Raw genomic sequence first — 18,216 nt, forward strand, 5'->3', positions numbered from 1 at the left:
CTGGAATGGGGGTTGGGGGTGCGGACAGGGAAGGCTGGCTGGCTGGAATGGGGGGGGTGCAGGGAAGTCTGGCTAGACTGGGGGGGACAGTGCAGAGAAGGCAGGATGGCTGGCTGGACTAGGGGGCAGTGCAGGGAAGGCTGGCTAGACTTGGGGGACAGTGCAGGGAAGGCAGAATGACTGCCTGGACTAGGGGGTGGGCAGGCTGGCTGGACTAAGGGGGCAGTGCAGGTAAGGCTGGCTGGACTAGCGGGGTGCACAAGGCAGGATCAACCTACCTGCTCTTTTCTTGGCACTTCCTGTCCTGAGAGAGAGGGGCGAAGAATGCACTGGGTGGCAGACAGGCAGAGAGACCATCAGTGTGCCGCTGCTGCATGTGAGCTATGGAGCTGGCCGTGAGCCAATCATAGCTCGGAGAACAGCAGCCAATCAGAGCAGCCGCTTCTGATTGCCTTCCGTTCCGCGGCTGTAATTGGAGCTGGCTGCGAGCCAATCACAGCTCGCGGAACAGCAGCCAATCAGGAGAGGCTGCTCTGATTGCTTGCCGTTCTGCAAGCTATGATTAGCTCACGGCAGCTCCAGTGTTTACATACCGCACCGCTGATGGCTTTCCTTACCGCTGCCACCCGGGCCCCCTCTCTCTCCGGGCCCGGGACTGGAGGCCCGGAAGTCCCCTCCTGATGGCGGCCCTGACTAGGCTAGATGTATTTGGACACATCTGTAAGAAGTAGAACATACCAATGATTGCATACCCCCTGCAAATGACACCATCCATATATGGTAATAAATGTGGATCCCATGATATAAAGGGCATGTATACAAAATACTGTAGTTGCATGACATAACAACAAGTTATGTGTGCAACATGTCAGCATTTTCATGGCATCATAAATGACAATTTTGATGTCTTAAAATTATATTAACTATATAAATGCAAAGTAATATGTACAGTATGTATAGTAACAATACTACAGGTAGCGTGCAGTAAAATATTAGTCTTTCACACATTACTGTTATTATTGCAGAAAATAAAAATGTGATAACTCCATGACCTAGATCTTTGATAATTTGTAACATCTGCCTCAAATGTCCCTTGAACTTATGTATCTGTGACAGAGATGGATGTGGTTGCAGTGCGAGACTCCAAGCTGTCTTCTTATTTGTGCAGCAAAATAATTGCGGGGGCCGGTGTAAAGTCTGCAAGAGAAATCAGCAATGTGACTAAGAGTGTCTACCTGCAGTTGAAGCAGTGTCCAATACTGTTGCTACTTATTAAAGTGTAAAAACCAGGATTGAAAATCTAATATGTATCTATCTATATAAAATAGTTTGGTACTTGTATTCTTTACGGGCTCATTGCAGAGAGAATCCAAATGTCCTACACTCATTATTATTATCAATCATGGTAGTGTCTAAATCCCGTTCACGGAGAGGACCCTGACGTCATCAGTCAGTGTCCAGCGTCATTCCCTTCCATCCAAGTGGGTATAGAGGGGGAATATAATCTTGTGGTGAGCCACCAAGCCCGCTAGGAGACAACTTTCTTCTTTAGGTGGGGACAACTTTCGGTACTTGTGTACGTAAAGTACACAAGTACCATTTAAAACATTCATTGGGTTCTCTCTGCAATGAGTCCGTAAAGAACACAAGTACCAGTTCATTTGTATGTATATTTGCGATAACGTTGAGAACTACTGAACCGATTTTGATCAGGTTTCACTGGAATATTCCTTCAGATATATACACACACACACCCCTCCTCCCGCCCTCCCCTTCCAGCAACAGCAGCTCCTCTTGTAATCTGTGGGAGCAGAGCCTCTTGGCCCCGCGTTACTGTTAGTGACAGCTGCCAAGCAGCTATTGCTGTGTCTCTTATCCTCCGCTCTCTGCTGCCAGATGGCCCTTTCCATCCTGCTTCCTCATTGGCTAACTGTAACGCCAAGCAGCCCTGGGTTGAAGGCTTCCCTGAGAAAGGCAAGGTGATGGTAATGATTGGCTCCTGCATCTAGCAACATTATGACACCATGTTGGGAAAGTAACGTGCCTTGCCTAGCATGGCTGAGCTCTGGTTAGCTGGAGGAATGTAACCAGTTGTGGAGAGACGAGGGTGGCCTGAGAGACATTTGTGTCCCACGATCCTGCACAGCCGCTTCCAGCTTACAGTCTCCCTGAGACCGGAACCTGCAGGCCCCCGACACCAAGTGCCCTGTGTGGTGCCAGCTGCATGGTGAGCTTAAAGAAGTTTGCACAGCGAAAACGAAACATATAAGTTAAGTTAAGATGGTATGAAGGAAATTAAATATCTAAGGTCTAACCGGGTGAAACCAGGTACATCAGCTAGTATAACATAAAAAAATTAAATGAAAGTTGGACACATGATACAAATACAGTACTACAACACACAACAAAGTATACTTATGTGAAACTATAAAGTAGTCTACTTATATACACACTCCTCGTTCAATCAAAAAAATTATAGCTAGAGTTTCATTCTATGGGCAACACCTTCAATTTTTCTTTTTGGAAATTTTAGTAAATCTTCCCATAAAAGAAATTGTTCGGACTTGTAAGAATTCAGGGAAAAGTTGATGATAAATGTTAAAAAATGTTCTCCTACAGTATATTGAAAATAATAAATCCAAAAATGTACATAAACTCTGTTTAAGATTTGGGTTCTACTTATAAATAATCAGTTCTAACTTCTGTGAATCTGCACTTTTTTCAGTGCCCTTGTATTTACCAAACCAAAAAAAAGCAAACCCTGCTCTTCTGTGAGGTTTTTCAAAGGGTCACAGTAAAGAGATTTGAACTGCAAGGGATCCAGCAAAGTCTGTCAGGCTTTGCTGGTTTGACTTTACCAGGTAACTTTGATGAATTGCAAGATCCCACCATTCCCACAGAGGTAAGCAATGCTAAATAAGTGAGAACCTTGATAACTCTAGAGAATCTGAGAAAAGCCCTTTCTCTGGAGAAAAGGATTTTCTCAGCTGCATAAATAGACCTCTTGGTCAGCATACAGTGGATAGACTCTAGCAAGAAATCTGTTTGAGCTTTTCTTTAACAGTCTAATGGGGACAGTAACCATTGTGTTACCATGCTGCTACAGTCTCATAGCAGTAAGGACTTGGGATCAATTTCAACCAAGGCTCGGTGTGGTGTTTGTATGTTCTCTCCATCTTTGCATAATTCTAAAACAGATGTGTGTATGTTTCCTTTTCCACTCTACCATTTTCAACACTTGTAAGGGAAACATATATATATATATATATATATATATATATATATATTTGTTCATCATGTGCAATAGTGTTGGAGTATATTTACTAAAGTGAGAGTTTTTAAAAATGGAAATGTTGTCCATAGCAACTAATCTGATTCTACTTAACATTTAACTTGCAGCCTCAAGAACATAATAGCTAGAATCTGCTTGCTATGGGCAACATCTCTACTTCTAAAAACTCTCACTATAGTAAATATACCCCCTTGTGTTTGTTTTTGCCAACTGATTTACTAGAGACAATGGTGATTTGAACAAATTGTGTTTCAGCACTTCAGGTCAAGGTCATGACTCTGTAATTGCATTGTTATCAGGCAGTTTCAGTAATAAGTCCATTTTTTCCAGTATTAAAAGTTTGGCTAGGAATTTAATCCATTGAGTGCTATTGAGACTCTTTGGTCTAGTAATATCTTATTAACATTAGATTCCTTGAGAAAGGTTATTGCTTTAACTACAACAATTTACTAAATAATTGAAAGGTGTAAAACATAATTGTCTTAATTTGTTTTCTAGACCAGCTAGGGACAGTGGTGATGATGATGATGACGATGATAAAAAGGGAAGAGGTTGTACTCTGCAATATCAACATGCCATCCTACGGGTCCTCACACAGTTCATAGCGGAGTCTACTGAGTATGTTGGCCAGCTTGCCTACCTGCTTGGATCTGACTGGCAAGTTGACATCACGGATTTAATAAGAGAATTTATCAAAATGGATGAACCAAACGTTGTGAGTCTCAAAGGCCAGATTCTGATAGGAGAAGAAGTTGGTATGACAACATTACAGGTAATTATATAAATCATTGATCTCATTCACCATACAGATGCTCCTCACTTAACAATCTACCTGTTTAACAACCCATAGTACAATTACTAAAATGTTACTCTGAATTTTTTTTTTTTATAACTTTAAATGTACTGTACAGTATTTAAGAGTTATGCAAAGTAATACACAGTTACAGTATAAGTTTCCTTTAGACTTTTTCTTTATTCAGAATTAAATAAAAGCGATTACCTGCATTAAGTTTATATGGCTCAACATTTAGTGACCAATTTGTTCCAACCTAGTCGTAGGAACTGAACTCGGTCGTTAAGTGAGGAGCATCTGTATTTACATTAAAGGACAATCAAATTGATAGATATAAGTTGACTACAGTATATAAACTGAATGCAGCCTAACTGATGAAATTTGACAATTGGAAAGCTTTCTTTTAGGACATTGCTATTAGTGTCATATACATTTCTAAATAATCCAATAATCAAACTTTATTTAACAATGTTCTTGTTGGAAATTGTGTCTGCTTTTTATGGGTGATGCTGCTCTCTTGTTTTCCAACTGTCAGCGAACATGTACTGTACTTGAAATAACGATATTGCTCCCCCAGGCATTACACATTTAGCACGAGCATCAGACGGTGTGCTGAAGTCAGACGAAATGTAGAAAGATAGTATAAGATTAGAATATTGAACGTGGTGTTTGTTGTCTGATTTAGAAGAAAAATGTTGATAAGTGTACATTTACTCTGATGTTTTGTAGATATTATCCCCTCTTTCTGATGCCATCCTAGCGGAGAAGACAGTGATGGTTGTAGATGAGAAGGTGACCATCACAGATCTAGGCATTCAGGTGGTGACAGGTCTGTCTCTCTCTCTTCAGCTCAGCCCTGGAAGTAACCGAGCAATCTTTGCAACTACCATAGCACAAGAGCATTTTAATTCCCCCAAACAGGTATTAGTTCCATCACGTTAAATGTTATTTAATAAGTATGAATTCTTTTAAATAAATTGTAATTGATCATGATGGTTTAATATTTGGTCACCAATTATGAAAGTTTCAGCCAATAGTTGCAATATGCTTAAGGGATATGTTTTGTGCCTACATTCCAATCAGTGTTCTATTTACAATGTATAATCTGGAAAGGCGCAAAGTTAAACTCCAACCTAAAGTGCTCATAAAGAATCTGCTTTACATTTCATGCGAGCACTATATGTTTATTTCTTTCTTTTTTTTCAATGAATTCTGCTTTTAACACTATGATTTAAAGATCACTTTGCAGGACATCTAATCAAGACCACAGGAAGCTTCTTATGCCCCCCACCCCACACACACACACTCCACCTGGCACTTCTACGTAGTCCACGTTACATCCACCACTTCTTACCTTTTGTGATGCAGTGGGGGCTACTTATCCTGCTACTGTGTGAGATTGGGAGTAGCAGTGGTTCTGAGCGGTGACATCATAGCCTGGCACAATGCTCCCAGCACCACAAATGTGTTACACTTTAATGGGGCCAGTTCACATTATGCCACACAGAAACCCCAGTTCAGATATTCCACAGTGCCTACCATATTGGTGATGTATCTATGTATGGGGCCCTGGGGTGGTCACCCCGCTGCCCTGTTGTTAATCCATCTCTCGCCTAGCGCCACACACACTTGCATGGAACAGCATATCACTTGCATGGAACAGCCAGCAACTTCACATGTAAGAAACTACTGGCTGCTATAGATGCTTAGAAAAAACATGAAATGTAATAGGGTCCAAGTTTTGAAAATGTGTAAGTATAGCGCTATACTCGCACATTTTTAGAACTCACCCTATGTAAAAGAGTGCAAGAACATGCAAATTCGCAGTTGCTGAAACCTCCATCGACATGTTTTCCCATGGAAAGCATACAACTTGGCCAATGTAATAGAGTGTGAGTTGTATGTGTTCGCACAATATTACTTAATACTCGCAAAAAAATAGACCTGCTTCAGGCTAGCAAGTGTAGCCTGAGCAGGTGTGAGTTACATAGAGGCATGCACAGATCAGTGAGATATGTGCATGCTTCTGTGTGAAAACCTAGTAAAGTGTAAAAATAAAATAATAAAAAGACATGGAGTCCCCCCTAAAAGCACAACCAGCACCAGGTTTTTCTGAGCCAGTCCTGTTGTGAAAATATGGGGGAAAAAAGATGTATGGGGTCCCCTGTATTTTCCAAAACCAGTACCGTACTCTTTCTAGCAAGGGGTATAATTCCACAGCCGTGGGACCAACTTCATGGGGTCCACTGGCCAAAGCATTATCACTCCATGCTAAGCAGCCCAGGCTGGGGATCCCTGGGTTCCCAATCTCCAGGGCACCCCATTTCTGGGCTTATAGCCCAGGGCTATTTCTAGCACCCCTGGACAATGGCTGCCGGATTGATTTTGTGGAAAAAATGGTTGGTACTTGTAGAACCACGAGTATCAGCATGCAGAACATTAAGGGCCCGCTGGTACCTCTAGTTTAGCTGCAAAAGAAATCTAAACATAAAAACACAGGACACAGACACCAAAGGTTTTTGTTTTTCTACTTACCTTGTCCCTAGCACCGGTGTGTCCCCTTCTCCAGTAGAATCCTGTGATCGGGGTCTTATTGAAAAAAACACCATACTCGCCTACCCCTTGGTTCCGGTTCTCTTCGTTCTATGTAGGCAACTTTTGTCTTATTAAAAAAGCATACCAAATAACACGGACCAACAGACATAAGTACCGCCCTGTTAGGATGGTATTTCGTGAATGATGGATCTGCAGCTGCATTCCCCATAGAAATGCATTGGCTGAACGTTCATTGGCTGAGAGAGGTGAGTCTCCACCTTTCTCAGCCAATGAGCTGTTCCTACCATTGACTTCAATGGTGGGAACCACTAGGTTACTAAAGTGCATTTTAGTAACCTAGCAGTTCCCACCATTGTAGTTTATGATGGGAACCACTCATTGGCTGAGGGAGACGGAGGCTCATCTCACTCAGCCATTGAACTTTCAGCTAATGCATTTTTATAGGAAATGCACCGGCTAAACAGTCATTTGCGAAGTACCATTCTTAGAAGACAGTTCTTATGTCCGGTGGTCCGCGTTTTTTCTTTTGTTATTTAAAGAAGACCAAGGATGCCTAATTGGAATGAAGAGGACTGGAACCAAGGGGTAGGTGAATATGGTATTTTTATTTTACAGGTCCCGATCGCAGGATTCTAATGGAGAAGGGGACATACCGGCACTAGAGACAAGGTAAGTATGTAGTGTGAGTGCAGTTGAACGTGAGTGAATGAGTGAGTGCATGTGTCATAAAATAATAAAACCTTTGGCATCTGTGTCCTGTGGTTTTTGAATATTTCTTTTGCAGGTGATCTAGAGATACCAGCAGGCCCTTAATGACCTGAATGCTGATACTTAAAGTACCAGCATGCAGGGGATGCTTGCTGGGATTTCTATTTCTCCTGCAAAAATAAGAGTTATGGTATAACATACCTTAGTTAACTCTTTTTCTTCGAGGTCCATAGGGTCCACAGGAACAACTTTGGGGTATGTAGTTGGAGTAATCCATTGCACCAAACAGCTACAGCTTTGAAACTCCCAGCATGCATAGGGCCCCCTCCCTATATACCCCGCCCCCAGCCACAGGTATTCAGTTTGTAAACAAGCCTAATGGCAAGAGACTGAAATTGGAGAAGGAAGTACAATGTACACAAGAAACACTCTCAAAAAATAAAGAGGGAATCAGTGATACAAAAAGAAAAGAACAGATCCCAACTGAGGTCAGGTGTGTCAGAGTGGGTGCCCTGTGGACTCTATGGACCTCAAAGAAAAAGAGTTAACGAAGGTATGTTATACCATAACTCTTATTTTCTTTTTCAGGGTCCATAGGGTCCACAGGAACTATCTTGGGGACGTCCTAAAGCAGTTCCCTTAAGGGTGAGGATGCTTCCAAGCAGAAAGGAGAATTAGCCACCCAAAGGAAGCATCCTGGGAGACAAAAGTATCAAATGCATAGAATTTGATAAATGTATGGACTGAAGACCAAGTCACCGCTTTGCATAATTGTTCTGCAAAGGTGCCATGTCTAAACGCCCACGACGGTCCCACAAACCGAGTAGAATGTGCTGTCACCATGTTCAGAACTGGGAGATCAGCGTGAGTATACACATGAGAAATAGTCATGCATAGCCACCGAGCCAGAGTCTGCTTGTTAGCTGGCCAGCCACTCTTATGAAAGCCATATGACACAAACAATGCATCAAATTTTCTGATCGAACTCTTCGGATCTACAGTACGTGGATCGTACCAGCTCTAACTACATCCAGTGAAGTTTCTCCTATGGAAAGTCCAGAAGACTGAAAGACTGGGACTATAATTTCCTCATTTATATGAAAAGGGGATACCACCTTTGGAAGGTACCCCCCCCCTTGTATGGAGGACAGCTCTATTCTGATGAAAAATCAAATATGGAGAGCGGTATGAAAGTGCTGCCAAATCAGAAACTCTGCGAGCTGAGGAGATAGTGAGGAGAAAACGCATCTTTGCTGTCAACCATTTGAGGTCTACAGTGTCGAAGGGTTCAAAGAGGGGAGCCTGCAGCTCCCTGAGAACCAAGGATAAATCCCATGGTGCCACCGGAGGGACAAACGGAGGTTGCAGATGGAGAACACCCTAAAACAATGTTCTAACATCTGGCACAGTGGCAATTCCGCGCTGGAACCAAACTGACAATACAGAAATCTGAACTCTTAAAGTAGCCAGAGAAGACTTAAGTTTAGTCCAGCCTGAAGAAAAGCAAGAACTCGGGAGACCCAGAACACCAACGAAAAAATGAATGCTAAATCCCGTGATAGATGAGGGCTGAAGCAGGCTTCTTCGCTCTCAACATCGTCTGGATCACAGAAGTAGAGAAACCTTTGGACTTTAAGACGGAAGCCTCAAGACCCATGCCAACAAAGCCAGCCAAGGTAAATCCGGATATAGGCAGGGACCCTGTACTAGCAAATCCGGTTGCAGAGGCAGTGGAAGCAGACTGACTATGGATAGACATGTCAGATTGGTGAACCAATGTCTCCTGGGCCAAGCAGGAGCTATCAGCATTATGCTGCCGCCTTCCTGTTTAAACTTTTTGATGACCCTTGGGAGGAGGGATATTGGAGGAAACAGGTATGCCAACCTGAAGTCCCACCTTACCGCCAGTGCATCCACAAAGGCGGCTGAGGGGTCCCTTGTTCTGGACCCATACCTGGGGACCTTGTGATTGTGACGTGACGCCATAAGGTCAACATCTGGTAGTCCCCACTGGTCTACCATGAGTTGAAAGACCTATGGATGAAGAGCCCATTCTCTGGCTTGCATGTCCTGATGACTTAGGAAGTCCACTTCCCAGTTGAGGACTCCTGGAATGAATATTGCTGAGAATGCTGGAAGATGGCATTCTGCCCACAGCAGAATGTTCGCCACTTCCTTCATGGCTGCTGGACTTTGTATGCCTCCCTAATGGTTGATTATAGGCCACTGTGGTCACGTTGTTGGAATGAATCTAAACAGACCTGCCTTGAAGGAAGTCCTGCGCCAGAATGAGCACTTGTGCACTGCATGAAGCTCCAAAATATTTATCAGTAAGTGACTTTCCTGAGCCGTCCACCTTCCCTGAAAGGCGTAATGACCCATCACTGCTCCCCATCCTTGCAGGCTTGCATACGTGGTGAGGAGTACCCAATCTGGGACCCATAACGGGGGACCCTTGTCTAAATGGGTCGCCTGGAGCCACCATGCAAGGGAGAGCGAAACCTCTGGCAAGATCCATATCATTATCTGATGATACTGACCATCCTGATGAGTCAGAATCCATTGTTGCAGGGACCTGGAGTGGTACTGGGCACAAGCCACCATGTCGAAATTGGATACCATGGAGCCCAGTACCTGCATTGCCAAGTGAACTGACACTTTCGGCTTGCAGAGTAGACTGTGCACATGAGATTGTAGTGCCGCAATCTAGTACATTGGCAGAAGAATCATTTGCCCCAAGGAATCCAGCAGCACCCCCAAGTGCACCATCTGCTGAGTTGGAGAAAAAGAAGACTTTTCCCAATTGATTATTCAGCCGTGCTCTTGTAAACAGGCAATGGTCATTTGGAGATGATGTTGTAACACCCCCTGAGATTGTGCCAATATCAGGAGGTCATCCAAATATGGCAGTATCCTGATTCCTTGTTGCCTGAGATGAACCATCATGACAGCCATTATCTTGGTAAACACCCAAGGGACTGTGGACAGACCAAAGGGTAGAGCCTGAATTTGGTAATGTTGTTGACCTACAGCAAACCTCAGAAACCCTTGGTGGGATCGTTGCAATAGGAACATGCAAATACGCATCCTGTATGTCCAGGGAACCATGAAATCTCCAGACTCCATCGCCAGCATAATTGCCTGTAGGGTTTCCATATGGAACTTGGGCACATGGATGAACCTGTTGAGAGACCTCAGGTTCAGAATAGGGCGATGTGACCGATTTGCTTTCTGCATCAAAAATAAATTTGAATAATAACCCCTTCCCTGTTGAGTCACAGGAACAGGGATTATAACTCTTGACCTCAGGAGGCCCCCAATAGCCTCCTGGAAGGCCAAGGCCCTGACCAGGTCTGAAGGAAGGGTTTTAACAATGAATCTCTGATGGGGATGCCTCAGGAACATGAGGGCGTAACCCTGAGAGACCACCTCTCGAACCCAGACATCCATAGTTGTCTGATGCCAAGCCTGAGAAAACTGTAGAAGTCGGCCTCCAACCCTGAGAACCCCCAGGGTGAGGCCTGCCCCATCAGGCAGTGGGCTTACTGTCTGGCTTAGAAGCTGGACATCTGGTTGACCAAGATTTCTTGGTCTGCGGTTTCTTGTGGGAATTACCCTGTCTAGAGGAAGACTGCCCCTTGGCCCTACTCTGTGGGCAAAAGAACTGAACTGACAACTGCCTATACGTAGGGGTAGTCGTAGATGGCAAACAAGCAGATTTAGATATTGCCAGAGAAGCCACTATGTCATCCAGTTCTGGCCCAAACAGTACTTTCCCAAAAAAAGGCAAAGATTCCAGAGCCTTCTTGGACACTGTATTCGCCTTCCAGGTTCTTAGTCAAAGAGTACTCCAGGCTGCCACCGCAGTTGCCGACACCCTAGAATCCAAGATACCTGCATCAATAACCGCTTCCCCAACATACACAGCTGCCTCTTACATCTGACAGAGACAAGACAGCTGTTCTCTGGTAGCATCAGGCATGCTATCCTCCAGAGACATTGCCAATTCTTCCATAGCTTTGGCTACCCAGGCAACAGCCATAGCTGATCTGGTAATAGCTCCAGATAATGAAAAAATTGATTTAAAATAATTTTCAAGTTTTCTATCTGTAACCTCCTATAGTGAGGATGAGGAGGAATGGGTAATGTAGAGCTCCTGATCAACCTAGTAACATGAGCAACAACCTTTGGAGGAACTTCCCATTTGTCACATTCACCAAGTGAAAATGGGTACCGAGAGGTTAAAATCCTTGTTGCATGGAAATCCTTATTTGGAGTACACCATGCTTCAGATATGTCATCAGTTGCTCAGACTGAGGGAAATATTCTTTACCCACCTTCTGACTCCTAAAGTCCGGAGTCTTAGATTTCGGTGGAACCTACTCTTCCTCTATGCTTAGGACAGATCTAACTGCTCTCACCAGAGAGGGGACATCAACAGAGGATTGATGGTCTTCCTCCACTGAGTAAGAACCAGATCGCTGAGTATCAGAGTGTGATGAGGAGGCCGAGTCTGGATCCTGAGACAATGTCTAAAGGGAACCTCTCTTATGCCCCTGCTTTACCACCTCTGGTCTATTTGCTTGCATTACCTGCTGCGGGGCTATAGACGGCAGCATACTCTGACTAGAGTGAGAAAAAGAATCAAACCAAAAGGGATTCATGGGGGACATATACATAGCAGAATGCAAATGCTGTGGGTACCCCATAGCAGGAGGCAGTACCGTAGCAGGAACTCATGATGCTGCAGCTCTGTCCACTAAATTTGACAAAACCTGAGACCAAGATGCCACCCAGGGCGCTTCTTGTGCCGGTGCAGGTGTACCTGATAGAAAAGGTGACTGTTTACAACAGACACTACACAAACCATCTTGAACAACATCCTGCTCTGGCAGGCCTACCAAACAGGATTTACATGACCTCAGCACTGGAGGCTCATCTTCTCCCCTTTACCTTTAGACATAGCAAATGCATAACAGGTATAAGGTATAAATGCAATGTGACCCTCTTCACATGTGTGAAAAGCCAATGAAAAACCCCACACATCTTTACAGAGGGATGAGGAGAAACACAGTGATAGATATATTGACAGTTTGGAAAACAAAAGGCAGTACAAATACAGCAGCTAGCATTAAAGTCACATATGATGCATATATACATTCGAATGCTAAATGAAAAATGGATTCTTAATAAACTGACCAGCCCCACCGGGGTACTGGCAGGATGTAGAGCGTTATATACCTGACCCATGGGAGAGGTATACAGGGAGACAGACCAAACCCTGAGACCAACAGCTTTCAGCAGTGTACCCAAGGCGTACTGTGATCATCTCACACACATGGTGGTCAGAAATAGCAAACCAGACATGGGGTTTCACACCGGAAGTTGCGTCTGGGTTAGAAGAGGAGCACCTGGGGGAGCGCCTATCTCCCCTAAACTGTGATTTTGACGGCACAGGTACGCTGGCCTTACAGTAGCAGATGCTTACTAGTGTGCTCTAGTGCGTCTACTACCCGTTCCCGGCGACAGACGATTTGGACCCTGTCACCTTAGTGAGGACATGTTGACGAGTCCTTCACCCGCAATAGCCTCCAATGTGTCTCCTACACCAAAAGCCCGGACTGCAGCACATGACTCCCCGCAACAAGGAATCACCTTAACTTACCATCCCCGTGAATCCAATTGCAGTCTGGACCACAGTAATGCCGCTAGTTAAGCCTCACCGTGGTCTGCCAAAATCCCCAGGGCATATAGCGATACTGACGTGTCGGCATTGGCGGAGGTAGAAGGAGTAGTGGTACTTGCGTCCTATTCAGTGCCTAGTACTGCTAAACTCCGTAGTTTCCAATACTAAGTTAAATCATAAAAGAAAAGCCGGGGACTGCATAAGCAGTCCCAGCTGTTATAAAGGGTGCGTCTGGATACTGGCCACGCACCAAACAAAAAACTGAATGGCTGGGGGTGGGGTATATAGGGAGGAGGCCCTATGCATGCTGGGCAATTCAAAGCTGTAGCTGTTTGGTGCAACGGATTACTCCAACTACATACCCCAAGGTAGTTCCTGTGGACCCTAAAGAAGAAGAAAATATTATTTATTCTTTTTTTTCACACAATTAACCCGGCACTCACCGCCCAATGGTGCCAGAAATAGCCCCGGGCTATCAGCCCAGGTCTGGGGTGCCCTGGAGAGGGGGAACCCCTTTATTGGAGGTCTCCATCTCCCCAGGAATCCAAGGCCTGGGCTGTTTAGCATGGGGTGATAATGCTATTGGTTGGGGGACTCATGAAGTGGTTCCCATGGCTGTGGCATTACACCTCCACTAGAAAGAGTCAGGTGTTGGTTGTGGATAATACGGGGGCCCTAATCATTTTGTTCCCCATATTTCCACAACCAGGACTGGCTCACTGAGCCTGGGGCTGGTTGATGAAAATATGGGGGACCCCTACGCCTTTATTCCCCAGTACTTTCACAACCAGGACTGGCTCAGAAAAACCCGGTGCTGGTTTTGCTTTTAGGGGGAACCCCACGTAGTTTTTTTATTTTAATTTTTTATTACCCTTTGCTAGCTTTTTTTTTTTTTTACACAGAGGCATGCACAATTCACACTAATCTGTGCATGCATCTATGTTACTCGCACATTGTAATGAAAGTCGCATTACAAGGTTCAGGTTTACCTGCAGTTTTAACTTGCATGTTCGCACCATATTACATTTGTGAGTTTAGGGACAAACTTGCACCTCACAAATGTGTGAGAAGGTGTTAGTTTGTCCTGCATTAAAAACTTTCACCCCATTACATTTTGGCCAGAGGGTGGGATGTATCAACCCTAAAAATGCGGTCAAACCTAAAAAAACTGCAGTTTTCGGAAGGGTTGATGTAAACCCATATGCTGCACCCCGTGGCACTGCAGTCCCCATAGAAATGCTATGGGACTGCAATGTACCAGTAAGCATCAAACTTCAGAAAGTGAAACTTTCCGTAGATTGTTCCCCATAGGCAACGCCATCAATAAATGCAGTTGCCTATAGAACCCTATAGCTCGGGGAACAAAACATCGAAATTTTGGGCCCATGGCCAAGAAACTCCCCAGACCTTAATCCCATTGAGAACTTGTGGTCAATCCTCAAGAGGCGGGTGGACAAACAAAAACCCACAAATTCGGAAAACTCCAAGCATTGATTAGACAAGAATGGGTGGCCATCAGTCAGTATGTGGCCCAGAAGTTGATTGCCAGCGAGCCAGGGCGAATTGCAGAGGTCTTGAAAAAGTGAACACTGCAAATATTGACTCTTTGCATAACCTTAATGTAATTGTCAATAAAAGCCTTTGACACTTATGAAATGCTTGTAATTTTATTTCAGTATACCATAGTAACATCTGACAAAAAGGTCTAAAAACACTGAAGCAGCAAACTTTGTGAAAATCAAGACTTGTGTCATTCTCAAAACTTTTGCCCATGGCGGTATAGTTATTATAATTGTTCCATGATAATCTTGTTCCTTTATCAATTCTACTGTACCTCCAAATATGACACCGCACACCACTGTGATTACATAGAAATTAAGGAAAGTAGTGTTACTGCAGCCAAATTTTAAATGTTTTAAAGAAAATGAAAATTGGTAAAGTTTATCTGAAATTACTACGTACCATTGATTGTAAAAAGTCTTCTTTGCATATGTACCTAAAGATAAATCATCAATATACAATTTTCTCATACTGTATAATAAATAGAACTAAAGTTCATCGATTCTGAATGAACATTTTTTGAACAAGAAAAGTTTTTGAGAGTGAAATAGGAAAAGGTTTATATAGAGCATAAAAAGAATGTATTCATCGTCTTTACGTGAAGGTTACATACGGTACTTTATCATTTCTTATAGATAATCACAGAAAACTTTAAATGAATCCATTTTTGAAATATGCAATTCTTTTTCATTTAAATACACAACTGCGATAATTTAAGTCAGCATATAATAATGTCTTCTGACAGTCACTTTATTATTCTGCTGTTAAAGTCGAATCCATATCGCCCCAGGGACTCATTGTCTTTTTAGAACGACTGAGAAAAAACACATTTTATTGCCAAGAAATTTAGAGTAGTGTTTTTATGTCTTAGAAATGAATTTGTGCCCTTCACCTCTTAGTAGTTTAAAATTTATTACAGCATAAAATGTTCTCTATGGAAACATTTTCTTCTTTTTATCTGTTGTTGTTTGCTGAGCATTCTATTTCTTTTTTGTTTTACATACAGGAAGTAGAAATCAGTTGTTGGATCCAGTTTAGTGATGGTACAGTGACTCCTTTGGATGTTTATGATACTAAAGACTTCTCATTAAGTGTGACATCTTTAGATGAGAAGGTTTTTTCTGTTTCTCAAGACTCCAAATCTAAATGGCCAGTTTTTTCAGCTATCACTGAAGGCCAAGGAGCACTGGTCAAGGTGGAACTAATGATAAGCGAGTTATGTCAGAAGTCCAAACGGAAGAGCATTCTTACCGTCGGCATTGGGCACATTAAAGTAAAATTTAATCAGAACAATGAAAACGAGAGTAGGTTTGTAAATAGTAGGGATCGTTTTGAAAATCATTACACTGGTAGAAAGCAAAAGACTCCGCTAGAAAGAGTAAGACCAGATGGTGCTTCATTTGGTACTCCGTCTATGGAGGGGGATGTCCACATCATGAATAAGGTTACCACTGACAAAGCCCAGCTAAGCAAGAAAAGAGAGCGAGAGAGTCTTTTAGATGACGATGGTCATCTTCCAAACATGCCCATGGATTTCACCAGTTTTCCTGCCCAAGTTGACCTACCAAGTAACAATGGAGAGGCAGAGGAAAATGATCTTGCACAAAATACAAGAGGTTTAAGTGACTTGGAAATTGGGATGTATGCTTTATTAGGGGTCTTTTGCCTGGCCATACTTGTCTTCCTTATAAATTGTGTGACGTTTGCATTAAAGTATAGGCACAAACATGTCCCCGTGGATGAGCAAGAGACCATAACACATTCACATGACTGGGTTGGACTTACAAATCGAACAGAAATTTTGGAAAACAACATTAATTTTCCTTTGCAGCAAGAGGAATGCATAACAGCTATAGACAGGGGAGTGAATGTTGCAGAAAGCAAATATCTTATCAGTTCAAACCCTCCTAAAACTGTTAATGGGCAGCCATACAGATCTGCAGAGACAGCCTTCAATGAAGGGAAAGAACAGAGGGGGGAACCTGCTACCTCACCGACCTCGAAAAGGAAACGTGTAAAATTTACCACTTTTACGAATATTCCAAATGAGGATGGCTGTCCAAACATCCACTCCATTTTAGTGAACAATGAAGAAGATATAAAGTGGGTTTGCCAAGACATAGACATGGGGGAATGCAAAGAACTCAGAAACTATATGGAAAGGTTACATGAAAATGTGTAAACCGAGATCAGAACATCTTCTGATACAAAGTGTTTAGCCAGACTCACATATGATGATTTCCCAAAACTGGTTAATTATTTCAAGATATATTTTGCTCCACAAATAGCATCTACTATGAAAGATGGAATAACTAATAAATGCACAAAATGTAAACTTTTTATACAGACTATTACAGGGTATAATACAAATATAATGCAATGTCTGGGTAAAATACAAATGTATGTATTGTATGTAAAATGTCACATGAAGTGCATATCTTAAAATAACAATATTACCAAGGGAAACCCTATTATTTCACTTTATTTCAGGCTACCAAAGGAAAATGTAATGATATTTATGCAGAAACAACTATATGACATTTTCCTTGGGTAGAGGGATAATTGTACACAAGTGTAATAGCTTAGCTAACTTGCATTAAAGTGTACCTACCCTGTGTCAGAGATGATGTGGGTTTAACTAATATTTATGAGAATGCAGACTATCAATTCATTAGAACCTAGTGCTGAGGTATGAAGAATATGGTCTTAACCCACAGAATGGCCACGTATACTGTTAGAATGAGACAGGGAACTTTATTTGTCTATTCTTTTAAAACCCTAAGTCGTGCAATAAAGGAATGATCTGTACTCCAGTTGCCTTTTTACCCTTTAACTTTTTTTATTTTTTTTTAAATATATTGACATTCCCTCAATCTGGATATATGTTAGACAATGACATCCAGTAATTTTAACTCCCTGGACAGAGACATTGCACTGCCTTTGTTTCTTTTCTGGATTTATACTATTTCACAAACCTGAAATAAACCTGTCAAGCTCATAGCTCCTTCCATTGTTTTAACATTAAATGATTTGAATACTGAACCCCTATGGTTATAGTCTATGGTTTATTAATAGCAACATTGAACTGCTCAATATTATTAAGGTGTATGTATTTATGATTAGATCAAGTTCTTCTGTCAACATCTCCTGCTCAGAAAACGGACAGGGATAGAACAGCCTATAATTATTATTATTATTATTATTATATGCAATAGATTTATATAGCTCCAGCATGCTTCTCAGACTTTTACAATTGATAGTTATAACCAAATCAGATCATCAGATATATAGCCAGTATGGAATAAATTAGGATGTACAGTGGTATCTAGGTGGAGACAGTGACCTTTCCAATATTGTGATTAAGTGAAGCCGCAACTGCTTCTGAAAGGGATAGTTCTGATTTGACGGTGATGCAGAGAGGGGAGGAGTAAAAGTAGTCTCAGTCTTTATAGTGCATAAAGCAGGACCCTCTAACAGTAGTAATGTGACACATCTGTCAAATGTATGAACCAATAGTGTGGTGTCAAAGAAACCTTTTTATAAAATGAAGCTCAATATCCAACTTATTTAAAATACTTGTCTGCTTGATGCCACCATACCTTGCTAGTTAATGTTTTAAAT

General features: G+C 42.5%; 1 protein-coding gene across 1 annotated transcript in view; it reads left to right on the plus strand.

The window, feature by feature from the left end:
- The window catches only part of TMEM132D (transmembrane protein 132D), a 1,095,696-nt gene extending 1,078,816 nt beyond the window's left edge, over positions 1-16,880 (plus strand). Inside the window, exons 7-9 of the mRNA XM_088482164.1 lie at positions 3,791-4,064; positions 4,815-5,006; positions 15,602-16,880. Of these exons, the coding sequence (XP_088338290.1) occupies positions 3,791-4,064; positions 4,815-5,006; positions 15,602-16,777 (1,642 nt within the window). The 3' untranslated portion in view covers positions 16,778-16,880. The remainder of the gene's footprint in view (positions 1-3,790; positions 4,065-4,814; positions 5,007-15,601) is intronic.
- Positions 16,881-18,216: the final 1,336 nt, after the last annotated feature.

Source organism: Taudactylus pleione, unplaced genomic scaffold, assembly GCF_031769625.1.
Source record: "Taudactylus pleione unplaced genomic scaffold, aTauple2 ptg000282l, whole genome shotgun sequence".
Taxonomy (NCBI): domain Eukaryota; kingdom Metazoa; phylum Chordata; class Amphibia; order Anura; family Myobatrachidae; genus Taudactylus; species Taudactylus pleione.